Source organism: Hyperoodon ampullatus (genome assembly GCF_949752795.1).
Source record: "Hyperoodon ampullatus genome assembly, chromosome: 18".
In the NCBI taxonomy this organism is placed as follows: domain Eukaryota; kingdom Metazoa; phylum Chordata; class Mammalia; order Artiodactyla; family Ziphiidae; genus Hyperoodon; species Hyperoodon ampullatus.
The window spans coordinates 53,639,317-53,656,712 of NC_136931.1; the positions used below are offsets into that span (position 1 = coordinate 53,639,317).

General features: G+C 47.8%; 2 protein-coding genes across 2 annotated transcripts in view; both read right to left on the reverse strand.

The window, feature by feature from the left end:
* Nucleotides 1-17,396, reverse strand: part of NOVA2 (NOVA alternative splicing regulator 2) — a gene marked incomplete at both ends in the record, with an annotated part of 77,032 nt that overhangs the window by 17,451 nt on the left and 42,185 nt on the right. The gene's annotated exons all lie outside the window — the stretch shown is intronic.
* On the reverse strand, nt 830-1,246 carry NANOS2 (nanos C2HC-type zinc finger 2; the record flags this gene model as incomplete). Its single annotated transcript, XM_079723543.1, has 1 exon — nt 830-1,246. The coding sequence occupies one exon, from the start codon at nt 1,244-1,246 to the stop codon at nt 830-832; it is 417 nt and encodes a 138-aa protein (XP_079579669.1).

Consider the following 17,396-nt stretch of genomic DNA (forward strand, 5'->3'; position numbering starts at 1 on the left):
AAAAAAAAAAGGAACTTTACAAACGATGGTGATTTGGGGCAGTTGGGAGATGGCGGAGAGACGCCCTCTCGCTGGGGAAAGGAGCCATCGGTGATTTGCCGTGGCGGGCACCAGTGCCGTGAAACGGAGTGAACAACCAGGGAGAGTTCAAGGGTATCGACTCACCCCAAGGCTCTCCAGCCCCAGATAAGCCTGCGAAGACATGGTGCCCCTCAGGCGTGCCCCGTCCTTCCCCCAGCTCCTGATGGATGGGCTGCTGAGACACATCCGGCGCCGTCCACGATGAAACGGTGGGTCTGCTGGTGGCTGGAGCAGACGGAGAAGACTGGTTTAAGTCCGAATCCCATCTTGAAGTTCTTGGGCTGGAAGGTCCAAGCCAGCCTGTTCACAGCTCTCCAAATTCTGAGGGCTGGCCTGAGAGAGCACAGCGGGCTCCTGTAGGTCCAAGAGTCCAAGAATTCCGCAAAAAATGGAACCCTGAGGGCTGAGAAGTCAAAGGGGCAGGGCTAGTGTCCTAGGAGAACTAAAGATCCATGAACCGTGACCCAGAAGGAGCCACAGGGCTGTGTGGTCCAAGGGGCGGGGGTCCTGCTGCACCAAGAATCCACAGACACCGCCAGGACAGAATCCCTGGGGCTGAGAGTTCCAAAGGGCAGGGCTGGCCTGGCTCCCCATAGCCTCCGTTGTTTCAGGATTCAGCAGGGATGGAGTTCTGGGGGTCAGACATTCCAGAGGGCTGGGTGAGTCCGGGGAAGTGGGGGAGTCCAGGGACTTGGGAGGATTGAACCAGGAGGGCTGGGGGGTGCAGGGGGTGGGCACCTGATGCTGCTCAGCGCTTGACTTTGCGGCCGGCCGAGTTGCGCCCGCTGCGGCGGTAGAGAGACTGCTGGCCTCCGTTTAGCGGGCAGTACTTGAGCGTGTGGGCCTCGTCCCCCGTGGCCCCGCACAGGGGACACACATAGTGCCGCAGGATGGGACACATCACCACGCCCTCTGGTGTCTTCAGCTGGTGTGAGGAGTACACGTTGCGAGACTCCCCATTGTGTTTGCAAAAGTTGCACAGGGTGGCCAGGCCCCCGCTGGCCCCCTGCCCTCCCTGCCCCTGATCCTGCTCCAGCTGGGACCCAGGTCTCGGCTCCCCGGTCCCTTGGGCCTCCGGCCCTTGCCCCCGACTCTGGATCAGTGCCAACACCACCTGGCTCAGGTTGAAGTAGTCCTTCCACATGTCGAAGGGTGGCAGCTGCATGGCATCCAGGTGGAGGTGGTGGGCGGCTGGAGAGAGGTGGGCTGGGGGCCCGGGGACAGGAGCAGCAGATGGTCTTCCGGAGCAGAGAGGAATTGCACCCCCTTTTATACGCCCCAAAGACCCTTCAAAGCAAAGGTGGAGCTTAGGATTTAAAGGGCCCACCCCTTACCCTTGGTCCCTTCTGACTTTAATTCCCCGTGGAGATCTGGAAGGGGGTCATTTCCCTTGTTGCTGGTCCTTGCTGGACCTGCAAGTTGCTCTGTGACCTCTGGAAAGACCCTTCTCCCTGGGCCTCAGTTTCCCTATCCACTCAATAAAGCTCCATATCTGAAAATTCCCCCAACCCCCATCCTCCCTTACTCCAAGGCTGGGAGTCTGCTGCCTCCATATACTCTAGAGCCATTCCTAATCATAACAACAGCCCCTTACTATGAGCCAGACGTTGTGCTGCACAGTTACCTTCATGATCTGATCTAATTTTCACAACAATTCCATGTGGGTAACACAGTTATGATCCCATTTTATAGACAAATCACTAAAGCTCAGAGAGGAAAACTCAGTGGCCCAGAGTCATGTAACACGCAAGTGGCAGAGCTGAGGCTCTAACCCAGGGCCATATGACTCCAAAGCAAATGCTTTCCTACCTCTTTTGGATTAAAACCTCATTTTTCATCACATCTGGGACTAAGAACCACTTATTCACCAAATATCTATTGAGTGCACACTACGGTATTCAATGTTTTATAAAAATGATCTCTTCGGGGCTTCCCTGGTGGCGCAGTGGTTGAGAGTCTGCCTGCCGATGCAGGGGACACAGGTTCGTGCCCCGGTCCGGGAAGATCCCACATGCCGCGGAGCCATGGCCGCTGAGCCTGCGCGTCTGGAGCCTGGGCTCTGCAATGGGAGAGGCCACAACAGTTGAGAGGCCCGCGTACTGCCAAAAAAAAAAAAAAAAAAAAAAAAAAGCTTTAAAAATGATCTCTTTGAACCCCATAATCATTCAAGGAGGTGGGCACCATCATTTTCATCTTATAAAGAAGGATATTATGCTCAGAAAGGTTAAGGAAAGTACTCAAGGTCACACAGCAGGGAAATGGCAGAATTGGGATTTGCACCCGGGTCTGGCCCCAGAGACACTGGGGAGTGAACTGAGAAGCAGCAGAGGACCTCGGCATGGCACAGAATCCCTTGGAATGCCCACCCTTCCCCCTTGGCCTGGTACATTGTCCCAGATCCTTCCTGACCTTCCAGACCCAGTAAAAGCCTTGCCTCCTGCCCATGCCACCTCCAGGATTTCTTCCTCCACCTGTGGTCCCCAGTTGGTCCCCTTGACCACTCAACATAATCATTGAGGCCCCTTGCATTGGGCTCTGGAAACTCAGGAGTGACCACAGCTATCTTGTACCTGTTTCATGAACAACCAGTCCAGTAGGGAAACAGTCAGCAAATGAGAAAACAATAGATCATAAAGACCCAAATACATAGGCTGGTCTGGGAGAGGTGGCCTGGAAGCTGAGACCACACAGGACAATCTTCCAGGAAGAGGAACACAAACTATGGAAGCCTGAAGTCTGGGGACAGCTAGGGGACAGGGGTAGCCAGAATGGAGTGAGGGTCTCAAGATGAGGCCAGCCCAGTGTGCAGGGGGTGTATGCCATCAGACTGTGATCTCCCTCAGGAGATGTTTTGGAAATGATGGGGGCGTTTTGGGTTTGCCACAGTGATTGGAGGTGTGATGACATGTGAAGAGATGTAACGGACAGGGACCAGGGATGCCAGATGTCTCAACCATCCATATGACCAAGATCTGTCCTGGACACACTTAACTTTCCAGTGTCCCACTGGACACCCATGTGGGTAGAAAAACCCACTTATGATGGTCTGAGTCAAGAGCTCAGCTATGTTTTACGTATAAACACTAAGTGTTTTTGCAATATTTTAAGATACACTGACCTTTCCTGAAATGCAAAGACTGTGTCCATCACAGCCTGCCTGTTCTTGATTTTGCTGGGAACTTGATCCGGAGTTGCTCACTCTTTCTAGAAGCCACGTCACCCCAGGCAATGCTGATTGTGGTGATTGTCCAAACAACACACAGTTTATTCCTATCTCATTCATGGTGAGTCTACACGGAGGTACTAGTATCTGCCTGATGAGATGCTTTTTAGAGCAGCCATGCCTGAGCATTTCTACACCAAAATAGATGATTAGTTGATTATAAGTTGTTGCCTTTTTATTTTTCCTTTGTAATTCAGTTAGGACATGATATTAATTTCAGAAAATAAAATTTGTCTGTTGGTGCACTCTTATTACCTCTGAGTTTAATTTCAGAATACTAAAGGGACATCTTAAAATGTTAGATAAAGTGGGTGTCAGGTTTCACCCAGTTAAGAACCCGTGATATAGACCAAGATCAGCCCATTGGTCTTTGCCTTCAGAGCAATAGGAAGCCACTGAAGGGTATAAGCGAGGGAGGGACAAATGAGAAGTGTGTTTTAGGATGCTCCTCTGGTTGCTGTTGATTGAATAGAGGCAGTGAGGCTGTGCCCATCAGCTCACATTGTTTCCGTCTAGTCAGGGAGCAAAGTCTGAACAAAGTCTGCTGAGGACTCCCTTTTGGCGGACACTATGTCTTGCCTTCAGAAAGAACTTAATACATGCTTGTAGAGTGAATGTATTCTCTCTGTGGATGGGCTCAAGGTTGGGAGATGACAAAGGGAGGAATTTGTGAATGTCAGAGGAAAGGTCTTCTTGCCGTGTGATCTTCTAGCTTTCCGTAATTTCCTTTTGAAGTAATGATTTGGATAATGACTTGTTTGATGTCTGTCCTCACTGGTAATCTGTGAGCCCAAGGAGGTCAGGGTCAGGGCTGTCTCGGTCACTGATGTGTCCCCAGCATCAGCCAGCACAGGGCCAGGCGAGCAGAACAGGAGATCTTAGCAGGAAGAATGTCCACAGACTATTAATACATCATTCACATGGGTGATTCCTGTGTCTTGAGTGCTTACAATGTTCTTCACTGCTCAGCTCTAACATCTCCTCCTCCAGGAAGCCCTCCCGACCCTCAGGCTGGGTCAGCCTTCTCTCAGAGACCCCATCCCAGCCCTGCCCACTCTGGGTCATCACTGACTTGGGGTGGGTCTGTTTCTCCCTCTGGGCTGTAAGGGCAGGTCTAAGGCTGTTCCCACGTTTATGTGTCTCCTGTCATTTAACCCTCATTGCTTTTATTTATTTATTTATTAATGGCTGCGCTGCACGGCTTGCGGGAATCTTAGTTCCCCAAGAAAGGATCGAACCCTGGTCTCTGCAGTGAAAGTGCAAAGTCCTAACCATTGGACCACCAGGGAATTCCCCTCATTGCTTTCTCGAGTTAAGTACCAATATTATTCCTGATTTGCAAAGGCAGCCCCTGATGTTCAGAGAGGTTAGGTGACTTGTCAATGGTCACACAGCTGGCAGGCAGCAGAACTGGGATTCCAAACTGGGTCTACCTGAGTTCAGTCTTTGCCTTTAACCATTGCCCTACACTGTTCAATAAACACTCATCAAGAGAATGAACTAATAAATGAATGCATACACAGCATCTTCCAGATCACCTGGTCCAGCTCATCTCACTTTCTTATTTTACAGATGTGGAAATGAGGCCTCAAGAAGGATCCAGGGAAGGATCCTTGGAAGAATCCAAGTTTCAGTCTCTTAAAGTCATGGTTCCTTGCCAAGGTCCCCGGATTCACAGGCACACTGAGTACCTTCTGGAAACGTATTAATGAAAACACACCAGTGGTCATAGGGTAGGCTGTGAGGTTTTCAGCTTGTTCATCTCCCTGAAGAGGTAAATCAGACCTTTGTGTTATTATGTTGGGATCATCGGGTCGGGCAGTGGGGTGACTTGAAGCACAACTCCCCCCCACAGTTTAGATGGTGGGCAGCATCGTGGGTAAACGTTCAGTGATAAGCGCCGAGTTCAAGCCAGGCTTTACCACCTGCTCACTGAGTGGCTGTGGGCTTATTATTTAACCTCTCCTAACCCCAGTTTTTTCATCTGTCAAGAGGGGTTGACACCGGTGCATGCCCCAGGGCACGGACTGCAGTTGTGTTTGCAAATAGCACATTTTGGCTGTGGGGTATGATTATTCAATGTTAGTCATGAAAATTGAGACACAATTAAGGCAATAATCTTAAGGGCACTTATTTACTGAGCGTCTCCTTTGGGCCGGCACCATGCTCAGGGGCTTTCCTTGCTTCCTCCCCAGACCCTGTGAAGTAGGGTTTAGCAATAGCCCCATTTTACAGATGAGCAACGGGAGGCTCAGAAAGGCCGAGGGTCTTGTCCGAGGTTGTACAGACAGTGAGTGGTAGGCTGGAGCTCGAACCCAGGGCTCGGAAAGCAAGGGAGCCAGGGACTTCCTAGGTGTAGGGAGAGAATGAGGTGAGAAGCCAGGAAGGATGGGGGGGATTAGAGTGACAGTTTTCACAGGGAGGATCTGTCGGTCACTGATGGACATACTCCAAGGCAGAAGAGACCGGGCTCTCTCCCATGTGGAAGAATGAGGCTCCCGGAGGGAGGAACCAGCACGGGTGTGGGAGGCCTCTGCACTAAGTGCTTTCCATAAAGTCACAGCAGAGACCGCCAGCTCAAGATGCATGCGTCCCCTGTGTGCAGCAGGGCGGGACCCGGGGACCCAGTCAGTGCTGGTCGCTGCAGCTGTGGCATCTGCTGGAAGTGTGAGAATCCCCTCAACAATCACACCTATTGTTTGGAGACTCTCAGATTCTCTTGTTTGTGATTTTTGGCTGCACCTAGGGGCATGCAGGATCTTAGCTCCCCAACCAGGGATCGAACCCGTGTCCCCTGCAGTGGAAGCACCGAGTCCTAACCACTGGACTGCCAGGGAATTCCCAGTATTTTTTCTTTATTATTTATTTTTTCCCCAATTGTTTTCTTCTAGGACTCTGTTACTGGGGCCATGACTACCCTCCCCCCACCCCCAAGCTCACCCCCAACCCTGTGGTGTTTTATTGGATCAATAACTGAAGGGCATCCCTCCTCAGGCAAGCCTTCTTCTGCAGGGTTGCTGCTGTGTACTGAAGGAAAGTCAAAGATGATATTGATGAGAAATTCATCAGCCTGGTGTTTACTTGATCATAATCTCCACCCCCACGGCAAGGCCACACCACTTCCTGCTGCCCAGACTCCACAGCTGCTCTGTTTACTTGTGAATTTCCCTCTCACCCTCATGTCTGCCAGAAACAGCTCATGCGGGGTCCAGAGAGGGCTGGGGAGGAGCTAGGGGGAGTCAGGAGGAGAGAAATCCTGAGAAAGAGGTCCCCCAAAGGGACCGAGGGACACACTGGTGCAGAGACCAAGACAGGGGAGATGAAGACCAGGGGAAAGTGAGACACCCGGAGACCAAGGAGGTCATGGTCATCGTCCTCATGGTCTCTATTTATTGGGTGCTGGCCTGCGAGATCTCATGAAACCCTTGCAACAACCCTGTCAAGTAGTGTTATAATATCCCCATTTTACAGAGCAGGAAACTGAGGCCCAGGGAGGTGACATCTCTCATCGATGTTATCCCGTTAGCCTAGACTCAAATCCAGGTCTGCAGAGAGAGAAGAGGGACACACTCACACTCCCAGGGATGGAAAGGGACAGAGGTTCCAGCAGAGAGAGGTGGAAGCAAGGGGCAGAAAATGAAAATAACGTGGTTGGGTGTGTGGCTGCTGTGGCCAGAGGGCCTGGGTCAAATCTTGGCACTGCCACTTACAGAGATGTGGCTTTTAGCAAGTGATGTCACCTCTCTGGGCTTCTGTTTCCTCCATTTCACAAAAAGGGAGATCATTGAAGATCCCCTGCTCTGGGGCTGTTTTGAAGATGGCAGCTGAGAACACAGGTGAAGGCATTAGAACAGGTACACAGTGAGCTTTAGCCATTATTTTTAGTTTTATTCCCTCGCTAAAGATTCATTGACGAGTGCTAGGCAGGGGGAAGGAGACTGTGCAGGCCCCAGTAGAGGAATATTTGCTCATTCATTCAGCAACTATTTATGCAATACCTAACATGTGTCTGGCCCTGTTCTAGGTGCCAAAGATACAGCAATGACCAAAAATACAAAAATCCCTGCCTTTACAGAGCTGAAATTTTATATAGATAACAAATAAGAGAGAAAAGTGAAATATATCTCAGGTAAGGCTGTGTGCTATAGAGAAAAAATAAAGGGGGTAGGGAGATAAAAGTGATCAGGGGGGATTTCCCTGGCAGTCCGGTGGTTAAGACTCTGTGCTTCCACTGCAGGGGGTGCAGATTGCATCCTTGGCTGGGGAACTAAGATCTTGCATGCTGCGTGGTGCAGCCAAAAATTAAAAAAAAAAAGAAGAGTGGTCAGGGAAGCCCTCTTGGAGAAGGTGACATTTGAGAAGAGTCTTAAAGGTGGTAAGAGAGGGAGCCCTTGTAGATATACGGGGGAAGAGTGTCTCAGACTGAAGGAACAGCCAGTGCAAAGACCCTGAGGTCAGAGTGTGACTGCTGTGTTCAATGAACATCGTGGCTTGGGTAGATTGAGAGGGAGAGTGGGAGATAATGGAGGTGAGAGGTAATACAGGACCCCATGGGCTACTGCAAGGACTTGGGCTTGTGCTCTGAATGAGGTGGGAACCATGGGAGGGTTCTGAGCACAGGAGTGACATGATTTGATTCAAGATCTAACAGTGGCTTCTGAGGAAGGTTGGGCTCTAGGATTACATGTGCATTTGAATAAAACTCTGTGCAGTGGTTCTACTATTAAGCCCATTTTGCAGCGGAAGAAACTGAGGCTCAGAGATGGAAGATCAATGTGTCCAGGATGGCAGAGTCCAAAGAGAGCCCAAGTCTGTCTGTCTGACTCTATCATCGCTGGTCTGGAACAGTCCCACATATCCCCTCCTGGAGGATGCGCGCGCGCGCGCGCGCGCGCGCACGCACACGCACACGCACACGCACACACACACACACACACACACACACACACACACACACACACACACACACACACACACCTGTGATTCTGATGTACCAAGGTCTGGGCTTTCTCAGGAGTCAGCGATGTGTCCCCAAGTATAAGGCCTGGTAACTCCCACTCAACCATCAGAGAGCACAGAGTAGGCAAATGTTTGTTGAATGAATGCATGAACACCAACCAGAGGACTTTGGACTTTGTGCTAATAAGGCCACTGGGAGCCAAGGAAGGTTCATTCGCCATGGTTATATCTGAGCTCTTTTTTTTTTTTTTTTTTTTTTTTTTTGCGGTACGCGGGCCTCTCACTGTTAGGGCCTCTCCCGTTGCGGAGCACAGGCTCCGGATGCGCAGGCTCAGCGGCCATGGCTCACTGGCACAGCCGCTCCGCGGCATGTGGGATCTTCCCGGACCGGGGCACGAACCCGTGTCCCCTGCATCGGCAGGCGGACTCTCAACCACTGCGCCACCAGGGAAGCCCTGAGCTCTTTTTGTTTTGGCTGCGCTGCAGGATCTTAGTTCCCCGACGAGGGATCGAAGGCGCGCCCTCTGCAGTGTAAGCAAGGAGTCAACCACTGGACTGCCAGGGAAGTCCCGTGAGCTTTAGAAAACACTCTAGGCTTCCTATCCATTCTGGGCTATTGCATATACTACTCTCTCTGCTTGAAACATTTCTACCCGGTAACACCTACTGCTCCTTCAAATCTCAGCTCCAACATTCCCTCTCCCAAGAAGCCCTCCGAGACCCCCCGCTGGGTCAGATGACCCCTCTGGGCTCCTGCAGCCCCCAGTACTTCCCCCATCCCAGCTCTGCCCACTCTGAGGCGTGTCTGTCTGGGGACAGGTCTGTCTTCTCCACAGGACTGGAAGCCCCATGAGGGCAGGGCCAGGAGTGTCTTGATCACAGATGTGTCCCCAACACTGTCCTATACAGGGGCTGGGCACAAAGGGAGATTTGGGGGGATAAATGAATGAGACCAAAACTAGAGCAGAATTGGGGAGGGCAGGGATGGGGGCCTGTCCCAGCCAAGGGCTCTGTCTCTTATACAACACTACCTGTCTTACTCTGAGGAGTAGTTGCCCAGTTTTTCTCCAGCCTTGTCTTGAACCGCTTTCTCATTCACTGCAACCACCCAGAACTTCCAGACAGAGCAAAATTAAATAGACCAGGATGGAAATGGGGGAAACTGGAGGAGAGGAGGTATATGGGAACTCTAGTGGTGATTGCAACACAGCTTTTCAGCATTCTAGATTTTTGGTAAAGGTTTATATTAAAATATATATATTTTTTTGTTAAGTCAGATTATTATTTCAGTTTTTTTTTAAGACTTACTTACAAGGATAGAGTGTGGAAAGAGGAAAAATAGTAACTTTATTTTTTATTATTATTTTTAAAATATTTATTTTATTTATTTATTTGGTTGCGCTGGGTCTTAGTTGCAGCAGGCAGGCTCCTTAGCTGTGGCATGTGAACTCTTAGTTGTGGCATGCGAACTCTTATTTGCAGCATGCATGTGGGATCTAGTTCCCTGACCAGGGATCGAACCTGGGCCCCCTGCATAGGGAGCACGGAGTCTTAACCACTGTGCCACTAGGGAAGTCCCCCAAAATAGTAAATTTAGAGTGGAGTGACTTGGCAGACATCACCTTAACCAGGTGATCAAGGTTAACATGTCCCATGATGTTATATTGATATTGCATACCCATGATATGGAAACAACCTAAATGTCTGTTGATGGACATTTAGGTTGTTTCCATGTCTTGGCTATTGTAAATAGTGCTGCTATGAACATTGGGGTGCATGTATCTTTTTGAATTACGGTTTTCTCTGGATATATGCGCAGGAGTGGGATTGCTGCATCATATGCTTGCCTCTCTGTTTATATTGGAAACTCTGCAGGCTTTTATCCCCTCTGTGTTTTCATCTCATCAATGTTTTTTGGAAAATTAAATTTTTCGTTTTGAGACCACTGTAGAGTCACACCCAGTCATAAGAAAGAATAGAGATCCTGTATACTCTTTTTTTTTTTTAAATAAATTTGTTTATTTTTGGCTGCATTGGGTCTTCATTGTTGCACGCGGGCTTTCTCTAGTTTCCGCGAGCAGGGGCTACTGTTTGTTGGAGTGCCCGTGGGCTTCTCATTGCGGTGGCTTCTCTTGTTGTGGAACACGGGCTCTAGGTGCGTGGGCTTCAGTAGTTGTGGCTCACGGGCTTCAGTAGTTGTGGCACACAGGCTTAGTTGCTCTGCAGTATGTGGGATCTTCCTGGACCAGGGCTTGAACCTGTGTCGCCTGCATTGGCAGGCGGATTTTTTTTTTTTTTTTGTGGTACGCGGGCCTCTCACTGTTGTGGCCTCTCCCGTTGCGGAGCACAGGCTCCGGATGCGCAGGCTCAGCAGCCATGGCTCACGGGCCCAGCCGCTCCGCGACACATGGGATCCTCCCAGACCGGGGCACGAACCCGTGTCCCCTGCATCGGCAGGCGGACTCTCAACCACTGCGCCACCAGGGAGGCCCTGGCAGGCGGATTTTTAACCACTGTGCCACCAAGGAAGCCCCAATCCTGTGTACTCCTAATGCAGTTTCCCTAAATGATAATATCCTACAAAATAATAATACAATACCACAACCAGGATGTAGACGTTTATACAATCCATTGATCTTGTTTAGCTTTTGCCCTGTGAACTTGTGTGTGTATGTGTTTACTTGTATGCAATTTTGTAACATGTAGGTTTGTTTACGTACCACCACAGTCAAGACACAGAACATTTCCATCACCCCAAGCATCACTTGTGTTACCCTTTTATAGACACACTCACTTCCTTCCTGGCTCCTACGCTCTCCTTATACCCTGGCAACATATTCTATTCTCCATTTCTATGATTTTTGTCATTTCAAGAATGTTACAGAAATAGAATAATACTGCACTTAACCTTTTGGGATTGGCTTTTTTTCATGCAGCAGAATTCTCTGGAAATTCACCCAAGTTGTTGTACATGCCAACACTTCATTCTTTTTATTGCTGAGTTGTGGTCCATAGTGTGGGTGTACCATAGTTGATTTAACCATTCACTTATTGAAAAACATCTGGATTGTTTTCAGTTTTTGGCTCTTTGAATAAAGCTCTTGTGAATATTCATATACCAATTTTATGTGTGAACATTTATTTTCATTTCTTTGGGTAATTCCCATAGTGCAGTTGCCGGGTCATGTGGTAATGGCCTGTTTAGTGTTATAAGAAACTGTCAAACTGTTTCTCCATAGTGTTTTTGAGATTAAAAAAAATTTCCAGCATTTCCATTGTGCTCAGTGGGAAGGGTGCTGTGAATAGTTCAGCCAGCCATTACCCAATGCAGAAAAAACTACGTTAAACTTTCCAATTATCCGAACATATTCCCTCTAAGAAGATGGCCAGCCCAGGGGGTGAGTGGCGGCAAAACAGGTGAAGGAGATTAAGAGGTACAAACTTCCAGTTGTATAATAAATAAGTCACGGGGATGTAATATACAGCATAAGGAACGTGGTCAATAATATTGTAATAACTTTATATGGGGACCAATGGTTACTAGACTTACATGGTGATCATTTCATAACGCATGCAAATGTCACATCATGATGTAGTACACCTGAAACTAACACAATACTGTATGTCAACTATATTTCAATTTAAAAAAAAGATGGCCAGGCCGTAACTTCTCCAGGTTAAAAGCTTTCCTAGAGATTCTACTGGGGTTCTGAGCTATCTTTTTTTCTGTTGAGGAGTCATTTGTATTCTCTGGTCCTTTGCTATTTCCAGGCATCCCTGAGGGAAGCATTTTATTTTTATTTTTTTTTTTTTTTTTTTTTTTTGCGGTACGCGGGCCTCTCACTGTTGTGGCCTCTCCCCTTGCGGAGCACAGGCTCCGGACGCGCAGGCTCAGCGGCCATGGCTCACGGGCCCAGCCGCTCCGCGGCACATGGGATCCTCCCAGACCGGGGCACGAACCCGTATCCCCTGCATCAGCAGGCGGACTCTCAACCACTGCGCCACCAGGGAGGCCCTGAGGGAAGCATTTTAGAAGGCGGAGTAGGGATGGTGGGGAGGAACACCTGAGGAGGGGCTGGGCGGAGATGGGGGGATCAGCTGGGAAGAGGTTCCGAGGAACCAACAGCCTAGCTATCACTGTTCCCCCTTTTAATTACGTATGGAAATTTGACATACTGATGTTTCTGTCCCTCAGTTCCCTGCTGTAGGAAGCTCCTGTTTGTCCCTCCAGATGCACTTTTTTTTTTTTTTTTTTGCGGTACGCGGGCCTCTCACTGTTGTGGCCTCTCCCGTTGCCGAGCACAGGCTCCGGACGCGCAGGCTCAGCGGCCATGGCTCACGGGCCCAGCCGCTCCGCGGCATGTGGGATCTTCCCGGACCGGGGTACGAACCCGTGTCCCCTGCATCGGCAGGCGGACTCTCAACCACTGCGCCACCAGGGAAGCCCCCGGATCCACTTTTGCCCGTCTCTTCCCAGCTGTTTCTGTCCGGGATGCTGATCTGTACAGATTACATCAACAGGATTCAGCCAATGCTCGACCCCACCCCATCCCAAGAGATGGGAGGAAGTGAGACGAGAGAGAGGTCAAGGCATCACTACCTCACAGAGTTCATGCCCTTCCCAAAACCTTCTCTCTGTCCACATCTGGGTCCTCTTCCCTCCCCTCACAGCTGTCAGCCTGGGATTCCCACCTTTACCTGGCCCAGGGCACTGCACCATGCTTTGGGATGTCCCTATACCTTGCCCACACCTTTGTAAATAGCTCCTTTCTCAAACTCCTCAAATGACCCAATTTGAATGTGCCCTGTTTCTGCCAGAATACCAGTCTCTGGCCTCCCAGGTGGCAGATGGGGGCATCCTGAGCTTTCTTGTGGGGATGACAACCCCCTGCACACATGCCAGGCACTTTATAAATCCTAATGGCCCTGCCCACCCCATCTCCCATTATCTCATCTCAGAGGGCCCTTCACATCCCAGACTCCAGCACCCTTCTTCTTTGAACAGAACCTACACAAACACAAGGCCATGGCTCAAGGACCCCCAGCCTTCTGAGAAGCCCTGTGGACACTCCATCTTAAGGACCCCTAATATATTTTGTGTCAATTATTTGTTTAATTTAATTTTAATTTTTATCAAATAACTTTGAACTCTTGTAGGTGTTTCTCTGGGTATTTTACCCTCAGGATTCTAGGTAACATGTTTAAATTGCTACTTCTATGGAGAACAGTATGGAGGTTCCTTAAAAAACTAAAAATAGAACTACCCTATGATTCAGCAATACCACTCCTGGGCCTCTATCTGGAGAAGACCATAATTCGAAAAGATACATGCACCCTGAAGTCCATTGCAGCACTATTTACAATAGTCAAGACATGGAAGGAGCCTAAATGTCCATCAGCAGATGAGTGGAAAAAGAAGATGTGGTACATATATACAATGTAATATTACTCAGCCATAAAAAACTGAAATGCCATTTGCAGCAACATGGATGAACCTAGAGATGATCATACTAAGTGAAATAAGACAGAGAAAGACAAATGTCATATGATATCACTTATATGTGGAATCTAAAGAAATGAACTTATTTACAAAACAGAAACTGACTCACAGACTAAGAAAACAAATTTATGGTTACCAAAGGGAAAAGGTCGGGGGCAGGGATAAATTAGGAGGTTAGGATTAACATATACACACTACTGTATATAAAATAGATAATCAACAAGGATCTAGTCTGTAGCACAAGGAACTATACTCAATATTCTGTAATAACCTATATGGGAAAAGAATCTGAAAAGGAATACACATATGAATATGTATAACTAAATCACTTTGCTTTACACCTGAAACAAACACAACACTGTAAATCAGCTATATTCCAATATGAAATAAAAATAAATAAATAAATTGCTACTTCTTATTTTTCTATTTCACATTATCAATTGACTTCAACTATGGAAGGTAAAGATTGAGGTTTCTTCATACACACCACTTCACAAATGCACTTCCTCTCCCCTTCCTCACTGCAGAATCACCTCCCAATTGACCATGAGATCAATATTCACGTCTATATTATGATGACTAAGTAAAATCCTGTCCTCAGCTGAACCTTAGCGTATGCTATGATTATATTTCTTTTCTGAGATAACATTTTATTTTCATGAGATTGAATAATTGCCATTTATGTGATTGGTTTAGTTTTCCACCATGGAGTCAACCCCAAACTCTTCACTATAAGAGTAAAAAGACCTCTCCTATGTTCAAACACACCAGGTATCATATTAGTTTTATCAAGTGAGAGTAGAAATTATTCTAAAAAAAATGTCAGGTGTGATCATTGTATTATAGCAATGTTTTTAAAAGCCCTTGTTTTTATTTTTAAATTTTTAAGAAAATTTATTTTATTGAAGTATAGTTGATTTACAGTGTTGTGTTAATTTCTACTGTACAGCAAAGTGATTCAGTTATACATATATATATACATTTTTTTTTTTTTGCGGTATGTGGGCCTCTCACTGTTGTGGCCTCTCCCGTTGCGGAGCACAGGCTCCGGACACGCAGGCTCAATGGCCATGGCTCATGGGCCAAGCTGCTCCGCGGCATATGGGATCTTCCCAGACCGGGGCACGAACCCGTGTCCCCTGAATCGGCAGGCGGACTCTCAACTACTGCACCACCAGGGAAGCCCTATACATTCTTTCTCATCTTCTTTTCCATTAGGTTTATCACAGGACATTGAATATAGTTCCCTGTGCTATACAGGAGGACCTTGTTGTTTTAAAAAGCCTTTTTTTTTCTTCTTTTTAATATTTATTTATTTATTTTTGGCTGTGTTGGGTCTTCGTTTCTGTGCGAGGGCTTTCTCTAGTTACGGCGAGCGGGGGCCACTCTTCATCACAGTGCGTGGGCCTCTCACTATCGCAGCCTCTCCCGTTGCAGAGCATAGGCTCCAGATGCGCAGGCTCAGTAGCCATGGCTCACGGGCCCAGTCGGTCCGCGGCACGCGGGATCCTCCCAGACCAGGGCCCGAACCCGTGTCCCCTGCATCGGCAGGCAGACTCCCAACCACTATGCCACCAGGGAAGCCCTAAAAAGCCATTATTTTATGGGACTTCCCTGGCAGTCCAGTAGTTAAGACTCAGTGCTTCCAATGCAGGGGACTCCGGTTCGATCCCTGGTGGCTCCCTGGTTGATCCCTGGTTGGGGAACTAAGATCTCACATCCCACATGGTGCAGCCAAAAAAACCCCAAAAAACAAAAAACTCTTATTTTTAAAAGACACATCCCGGAATATTTGTGGATGAAGTGTTAGGAGGCCTGAGATGTGTTTGGTACAACAGAGTGGAGGTTTCCATGAAGCAAGCCTGCGACCCCCTCCCCCAGAGTCTGCCAACCTCCTGCTCTCAGCAGGACTGGGTTGCATCCTAATTCCTGGACCTCAATCCTTGGCACTGTTTCTCCAAGACTGGGAGTGGAGTACGATGATGGTGGTCCACGGACCGTAAGAAGGAGCTTGGGACCTTGTTAAAAATACAGCCTTCTGTGTCCCACACCAGAGAAGCAGATGTTTCCGAGGATGAGTCTTAAAATATTCCCATCTTTAGTGTAACTGCAAATGGTGGTAGTCTAGAAATAGAATTCTTAGTGAACTTGTATGTTCCACGTTCTATATTTCGGTTTGATTGAAATGTGTACAGTGAACTCATAGCACTTTTCTAATAATAGAAAAATAAAAGGCCATCAGATGAATTATAAAAAAAATCTGCATTTTTAACCAGCACTCCGGGTGATTCTGACGCACATTGAGAGCTCTCCTTAAGAACTTTTTATTACGGAAAATTTCAAACACACACTGTTATGGACTGAATTGTGTCTACCCCAGCTCCACCCCTCCCACCCCTATGCCCGCCAATGGGGTGGTATTTGGAGATGGGGCCTTTGCAGAGATGATTAGGGTTAAATGACCTCATAGGATTGGGGTCTCATCTGATGGATTCGATGTCCACGTAAGAGGAAGAGACACTAAACCGACCTCTCTCTCCACCAGCACAGAGGAAAGGCCACGTGAAAGAAACTAAATCAGCTGGAACCCTGATCTTGGACTTCTAGTCTCCAGAACTGTGAGAAAATTTATTTCTGTTTTTTAAGCCACCCAGTCTATGGTATTTTGTTATGGCCACCTGAGCAGATTAATACATCCACCCTCACCTACTCATCACACAGCTCCCACTCTTGTTGACACATGGCCATTCTTTTATTCATTTTTTATTTTGTTAATTTTTGGCTGCAAAGAGTGAAATTATTCAGTGAAATTTTTTTCATGAATGTACCACTAGGTAGGTTTATTTACAAACTTTATATATATATAATATATATATTTCTTCCTGTACTGATGTTTTAATGTACATTATAAATCTACACCACCTGAAAAATCCAATTAAAATGAAAAAGAACCAGATAAAAATCAACAGTAGAAACAGGTTCTAATATTTCCTTCTGGCCTCCTGCTGGGCCATCTTGCACGCCTGCACTTGGGACAGTACTTGTATGGACCAGGAGTTGGTATAGCATTTGAAAGTGCAGAATTTTCTTGCAATCTGTAGATCTGCTTCCCTGAAGTATTCGTGGACACCCAAGATATTTGTGGACACCCTCAGGGGATCCTTTTGACCACTGTGTCAAAAGTCTGTGCTCCCCAGTGAGATACCCTCTATATATGGAGAGTCTCCTGTCTGCTTTCTGTGGTACCTTCCTGGGTCTTAGGCTTCACGGAGAATCTGCTGAAAGCTATGGCCACCCCACCCTCCCAGGAAAATCCACCCCCCCCACCTACAACTTTGCATACAGATGCCCTGAAGCACAACCATAGCCTACCTTTACGGAGTTAGCGTCCTTGATTCATTCTCCCTCCCTCAACTTTTTAATTTGAAAATTTTCAAACTCACAGAAGAGTTGCAACCTAGTATAATGAAACCCCATACAGTATGAACTGAGGCATCAATTTTTTTTTAACTTTTTTTTTTTTGGCCGCACCGTGCGGCTTGTGGGATCTTAATTCCGGGACCAGGGATTGAACCCAGGCCCTCGGCAGTGAGAGTGCAGAGTCCTAACCACTGGACCGCCAGGGAATTCCTC